This window comes from Salvelinus alpinus, chromosome 1, assembly GCF_045679555.1.
Source record: "Salvelinus alpinus chromosome 1, SLU_Salpinus.1, whole genome shotgun sequence".
NCBI classification, from domain to species: Eukaryota; Metazoa; Chordata; class Actinopteri; order Salmoniformes; family Salmonidae; genus Salvelinus; species Salvelinus alpinus.
The window spans coordinates 42714803-42722055 of NC_092086.1; the positions used below are offsets into that span (position 1 = coordinate 42714803).

General features: G+C 39.2%; 1 protein-coding gene across 2 annotated transcripts; it reads right to left on the reverse strand.

The window, feature by feature from the left end:
• Positions 1-1059: 1059 nt before the first annotated feature.
• On the reverse strand, positions 1060-6660 carry LOC139576711 (matrix Gla protein-like). Of its 2 annotated transcripts, none has more exons than XM_071403075.1 (5): positions 6515-6660; positions 3593-3684; positions 3460-3489; positions 3121-3223; positions 1060-1616 (listed from the first exon to the last, which is right to left on the reverse strand). In XM_071403075.1, exons 2-5 carry the CDS (start codon positions 3651-3653, stop codon positions 1466-1468), a joined length of 345 nt encoding a protein of 114 aa, XP_071259176.1. In that variant the 5' UTR covers positions 3654-3684; positions 6515-6660; the 3' UTR covers positions 1060-1465. The 2 variants fall into 2 exon arrangements, with proteins under 2 accessions (XP_071259176.1, XP_071259184.1); XM_071403083.1 differs by having other exon boundaries at positions 3593-3687; positions 6515-6627.
• Positions 6661-7253: the final 593 nt, after the last annotated feature.

The window sequence follows — 7253 nt, forward strand, 5'->3', positions numbered from 1 at the left end:
GAATTGCTAAAATATATCAAAAGTAAAAGTATAAATCATTTCAAATTCCTTATAATAAGTAAAGCGGACGACACCATGTTCTTATTTTTTAAATGTACAGATATTCAGGGGCACACTCCAACACTCAGACATTATTTACAAAAGATGCATTTGTGTTTAGTGAGTCCGCCAGACCATAGGCAGTAGGGATGACCATGTGTTCTCTTGACAAGTGCGTGAATTTCACAATTTTCCTGTTCTGCTAAGCATTCAAAATGTAAGGAGGACTTTGGGTTGTCAGGGAAAATGTATGGAGTAAAAATAACAATATTTTCTTTAGGAATGTAGTAAAGTAAAAGTTGTCAAAAATATAAATAGTAAAGTAAAGTACAGATACCCCAAAAAACGACTTAAGTAGTACTTGAAAATATATTTACTTAAGTACTTTACACCACTGTTCGTGGGTGTGCCATGACCAGATCCAGTGTCCTGCTTGTGTCTCTCTCGTCTTCTAGATACTGACATTCACTGTGTTCAGATGACCCCTGGTTCTTATGGTACGGTAAGGAGCTGCATCTTGTCTACAAAAACAGTGACCAGCTGACTACTTATTTTTGTATGTGACCTGGAAATGAATATTTTCTATTGATACCATTGATGCTCCCATTTACAAAAGTTAGGGAAATAAATTACCCAAAATATGTACATTTACATTCCAAAAGTGGAAGACGAGGCCATACAAACTACTGGATAATCAAACAAATAGTAACTGACTTTGAACATAATTTACACTTACAGTTTAAAAACAGGTGCAAACGTTGTCATGCTGGTGCAAAGATGTAGCTTCCCTTGGCTTTTATTGTTTCCACACTACATTTTTCTGATTTGTTGCTACCACACTGGTCAAACTGGGACAGCTATTAGCGTTCACACATCTGCTCCCTATTCAAAATCTTATTCAGCTGAAATCTGGCAACACGTGGAACCAAATGAGGTGGGATTCTGTAGCCCACAAGTAAGGTTACTAAGCCCCTCTGAGGAATATCGTGACACCATAGGATTTAGACAATGAATGTAAGAAACTCTTCAAAAACACTTTTTAATATATAAATACATAAATACATATGGGTTAGACAGAGGCTGTTGTCTTAGTGTGGATGGAAAAAGGGAACAATGGAGGTGGGTGTGAAGCTAATCTTCACAAACACAGATTTCTGAAAGCAGTTATTCTTTGAGGGTGTGGTGATTGTGAGTAGGCTATAAATTTATACAATAAATGGAGCTTGAATTATATAAATGCGCAAGATTATTGGATCACTATATACGTAATTGATTTACTGATATGTTTTCATATATTTGTCATATCTCTTTTACTGTTACATCACCGAACCAATATCCTATTATGTTATGTTATGTTAGAGTGTGTTGAATGAGCGTACAGTAAATCAATAGCAGGAACAATTGCTATGATAAGATGGACAGGAACTCAGAATCCACGGGTCCCTGTCGTGCCTGGATTCCTGGCTCCAAAATATCTCTGATAGGCCAGCTGGTAACCATAGCGATGGGCAAAGAAGCGACAGGGAGAGTAGTCTTCACATGTCTCTGTGCGCCTCTCCACTGGAGACTTCATTGTTCTGAAACACAGACACAAGTCAACTACAATCATAGTCACCATTATGAAACACAGATAAACAAAGAACAGAGGCCTACAGTGCCTTCAGAAACTATTCATATTCCTTGACTTTTTACACATTGTGTTGTGTTATAGCCTGAATTCTAAATGGTTTAAATTTATATTTTTTCTAAAAACATGTTTTTAGAAATGTTAGCAAATGTATTGAAATTTAAATACAAAAATATCTATTTACATAAGCATTCACACCCTTGAGCCAATACATGTTAGAATCAGCTTTGGCAGCGATTACAGCCGTGAGTCTTTCTGGGTAAGTCTCTAAGAGCTTTGCACACCTGGATTGTACAATATTTGCCCATTATTCTTTTCAAAATTCTTCAAGCTCTGTCAAAAGAGTTATTGATCATTGCTAGACAACCATTTTCAAGTCTGGCCTTAGATTTTCAAGCAGATTTAAGTCGAAACTGTAACTCGGTCACTCAGGAACATTCACTGTCTTCTTGGTAAGCAACTCCAATGTAGATTTGGCCTTGTGTTTTAGGTTATTGTCCTGCTGAAAGGTGAATTAATCTCTCAGTGTCTGGTGGAAAGCAGACTGAACCAGGTTTTCCTCTAGGATTTGTTTTCCTGTACTTAGCTCCATCCCGTAAATGTTTTATCCTGTAAAACTCCCCAGTCCTTAATGATTACATGCATACCCATAACATGATGCAGCCACCATTATACTTGAAAATACAGAGAGTGGTACTCAGTAATGTTTTGTATTGGATTTGCCCCAAAAATAACACTATGTATTCAAGACAAACAGTTAATTGCTTTGTTTTGCAGTTTTACTTTAGTGCCTTGCAAACAGGATGCATGTTTTGGAATATTTGTGTTCTGTACAGACTTCCTTCTTTTCGCTTTGTCAATTAGGTTAGTATTGTGGAGTAACTACAATGTTATTGATCCATCCTCAGTTACTCCTATCACAGCCATCTCTGTAACTGTTTTAAAGTTACCATTGGCCTAATGGTTTCCTTCCTCTCCAGCAACTGAGTTAGGAAGGACGCCTGTATCTTCTGTGGTGACTGGGTGTATTGATACACCATCCAAAGTGTAATTAATAACTTCACCATGCTCAAAGGGATATTGAATGTGTGCTTTAAAAAAAACTAAAAAAACATCGACCAATAGGTGCCCTTCTTTGTGAGGCATTGGAAAACCTCCCTGATCTTTGTGGTTTAATCTGTGTTTGAAATTCCCTGCTCGACTGAGGGACCTTACAGATAATTGTATGTGTGAGGTAAGGAGATGAGGTAGTCATTCAAAAATCATGTTAAAACCTATTATTGTACACTGAGTGAGTCCATGAAACTCATTATGTGGCTTTTTTTTAGCACATTTTTACTCCTAAACTTATTTAGGCTTAACATAACAAGGGGTTGAATAGTTATTGATTCAAGACATTTCAGCTTTGACATTATGGGGTATTGTGTGTAAGCCAATGATCGTGTGTGTGGTACCTCCTGTAAGTGCTGCCTCTTGATGGAGTGTTGTAGGCGCTTCCCCTCTGTGGACTCTGTGGGTTGATGAATGAGTTGGCTCGGTATGGACTGACAAACACATCTGGAATGTAATGGAATTAAATAAAACCATTTTATTAGAAGAAATTACCCCCATCTCAACAGGGGCGGGCATACAGATTTCAGTGACAAAATCATATTGAATTCACTGAATGGCCTAGTTGTTCTGGAATTCTAAATCAGATTAAATAAAATAAAAAATTTACAAATATAGTGTTTTTATAATACATCAAATGTGTGGGAATGTTCTACTGCCATAAGAATCTGAAGGTCAATCACCTTCAAAGGATTCTGTGCTTTCTTGAGAATCTGTGGAAAAGAAGGGGAAAGTTATTAGTGACTTATCACTGTAGATCACCAGGTTTACTAAAAAGATTCTGAATTGACGTAGTGTTGATTTGTAGAAATGTACCGTAGCAGACGCAGAGAGAGATGGTGACACACAGGGCCACACACTGGAGGAGAGTCCTCATCCTCACTCTGGCTGTCTGTCGGTCTCTTGGTCTGCTGGAGAGAAGACTGATGTTAAAATGTGTCATAATACCACCACCACCATGAGAGAAAGAAGGCATGGAGGGAGCGCTGACGTTACTGTACGTTAGGGACTGTGACAGCTATTAAACAAGTGAACTGGTGGTAAAGATTCTACATGGGTCTGTATGTGGGTTTATGTACATGTTAACGCAGCCATAAATCCATTGACTACACACTATTTCTCAATGTCAACAAAAATAATCATATCTAGGCCTATACATTTATGTATTTCCAGAGTAGAGGGCAAACAAACAAATTCCCCAAAAAGTATTTAACCCCTTTCTAATTTTCTCTACTTTGGAATATTTCTGTTACTGAATGTTATCAGATCTTCAACCAAAACCTAATATTAGATAAAGGCAACATGAGTGAACAAATAACAAAACAATTACATACTTATTTAATTTATTTCATAAATAAAGTTATGCAACACCCAATGCCCCTGTGGGAAACAGTAATTGCCCCCTTAGCCTCAATAACTGGTTGTGCCACTTTGAGCTGCAATGACTCCAACCAAATGCTTCCTGTAGTTGTTGATCAGTCTCTCACATCGCCGTGGAGGAATTTTGGCCCACTCTTCCATGCAGAACTGCTTTAACTCAGCAATATTTGTGTGTTTTCAAGCATAAACTGCTTGTTTTAAGTCCTGCCACAACATCTCAATTGGAATTAGGTCTGGACTTTGACTAGGCCATTCCAAAACTTCAAATTTGTTGCGTTTTAGCCATTTTCATGTAGACTTGATTGTGTGTGTTGGATCATTGTCTTGCTGCATGACCCAGCTATGCTTCAGCTTCAGCTCACAGATGGATGGCCTGACATTCTCCTGTAGAATTCTCTGATACAGAGCAGAAATCATAGTTCCTTCTATTAAGGCAAGTCGTCCAGGTCCTGAGGCAGCAAAGCATCCCCAAACCATCACACTACCACCTCCATGCTTGACCGTTGGTATGAGGTTCTACTGTGGAATGCAGTGTTTGGTTTTCGCCAGGCATAATGGGACCCATGTCATCCAAAAAGGTATACATTTGACTCAACTGTCCATAGAACATTCTTCCAAGATTCTTGATGATCATCCAGGTGCTTCCAGGTGTTTTTTGGCAAACCTGAGTCAACGTTTTGGATGGGTCCCGTCTGTTGAAGATCTGAAACGAAGACTTAAAACGAGCAGTTCATGCTTGAAAACTATTTTATTCGAGTCTAAGCCCTGTCTAAGCCGAGGGGGGTTCTAAGCTAACTTATGAATTGTTTTAAGATGACCATACCAATGATTATTTAGCTATTTGAATTTTAAGACCCCTTAAGGTATCAAAGAAATATATAAAATTATTGGATGAAACATTGAATGTGTCATTACTGCTATTAGCCAATAGAAACACATTGAATAACAGATTCAGTACATGGAACAACATATAGTCCCCCAAAAAAATCTGAAAGGAAGTTTGTTCTGAAGTGTCTGTCCTATAGCTGAGAGATATAAAAAAGATCAGGAAACCCTTTTTATTTATCCCCTTATTTTAGGCACTAAACTATCTCCATATATACTTCCATTAAACTGGTATAAACTGGTATTTGTAAACTCAGGTTCTCTTTGTAGGTTTTGGTTGAAGATCTGATAACATTCAGTATCAAAAATATGCAAAAATAGAGAAAATCAGAAAGGGGGCAAATACTTTTTCACGGCACTGTATATGGGTATACTGTAGTAACTAGTCAGTGCCATTGCTGAATGATGGGGGAGGGAGAAAAACAGTCATAGTGCTGGCAGCAATGGAGCAGTGACACACACACACCTAACCTTAAACAAAAAACCTAACCTTAACCCTAAACCTAACCCTAGCTCCTAACCCTAAAACTAACCCTAGCTCCTAACCCTAAACCTAATTCTAATTCTAAACCTAACACAAATTTTAACCTTAACCCTAAACCCCCTAGAAATAGCATTTGACCGTGTGGGGACCAACAAAATGTCTCCAGTTGGTCAAATGTTTGTTAGTTTACTATTCTTGTAGGGACTTTTGGTCCCTACAAGTATAGTTAAACACACACACACACACACACACACACACACACAGTGATCTTGCCAGGTTTTTGACACCTGTACAAATAGTCAACAAGACCCCAACCTTCCGAACAAAAACCCCCACATTCACCCACATCCATGCGCCCCATGGCAGACCCTCTCTGTCGCCTCCTGTGTTTATAGGGTTTGGATGACAACCTGGTACAACGCCCCTCCTTTACATACCCAATGGCACACGTCACCCCCCCAGGCATGGGGCACAGCTGGCCCACAGGGAGGGAGCTCACAGACCTTACAGGCAAAAGGGTTACGAGGATATCAATGAGTGGGTGTGTGTGTGTTAGTGAGGTGCAGACAGCATCGTCTGCAGCCTTTTATGCACGTCTGCAGCCTGGCGAACACACAGCAGGCCCTGAGACCCCCCCCCCCCCCCCAGGCCAGAATGTGCTAACCCACAGAACTGCACCACCAGGCTAATGACCCCTATTCACTCAACACTCAGTAGCACATCAAATAAACTGAAGGCTGTACCCATGCATCTCACTGTATCACTATTTTAATGGATCAAAGTCTGTATGTTTTGTTATTTACAGTCACACTTAATTTTAGGCTGCAAAAAGTGACAGCCAATATTTACACCTAAACATTAACCTCCTTTATGGGATTTCTGCTGGAGTTATGTCAAAGTTACCAATATCAAATGTATATCTTGTTTTTAATATATTGTGGATAGTATATTGTTATGTAGCTATAAACCTATGAGATAGTTGTACTTACCCTAAGAAGATAGTTATGGTGTCAACTCTCTGGTAAAGTCTCTTTCACAATCTCTCTCTCTCTCTCTCTGGGGATATTTCTTTATTCTGTATAGCAAGGCTTTTATACTTTTATACCTCTTCTCCCCCCACCCGTCTGTTTCCCCCTACTCCCTCTTTCTCAGCCCTCCCTCTCTCTTTCTCCTCCCTTCTTCTTACTATCAGCCCATTCCACCTCCTCAATCAGACCACACTTAACTCACTCTCTCCCTCTCTCTTCTATAAACATACTCACACGTTCGCTGAAAAACAGATTATGGAAAGGTGGAGTGGAATGAAGCAAAACAGACAGGGTGTAAACAGAGAACGAGAGAGGGATGGAGGAGAGGAATAGAGAGGAAGGCCAGTAGCGGAGTTACCTGCTCTATCACAGCTACCTGACAATATTTACTGCTGTTTACCAACATGACAGCATGGTATGAAAAGAGCAAGTAACATACAAACTCCACACAGACTGACTCCACTATTTATCATCAACACTTCACGAAAATGTCATGTAGAATTTTCACTGTAGTGCCAGTCCTTGTCCTTTCATGTTTTTGACTGCCAAAACAGTGTTCTTAACTGCATAGTGGGGTGATGCATTTATTATACTAATCATATATCTAGGGCTATTTGAGTATAGTTCTACAGTTGGTTGTATGTAATAACCTCTTTAGATTTCAGCTCAGATGAGAATACAAATCCCTTATGCAATCTCA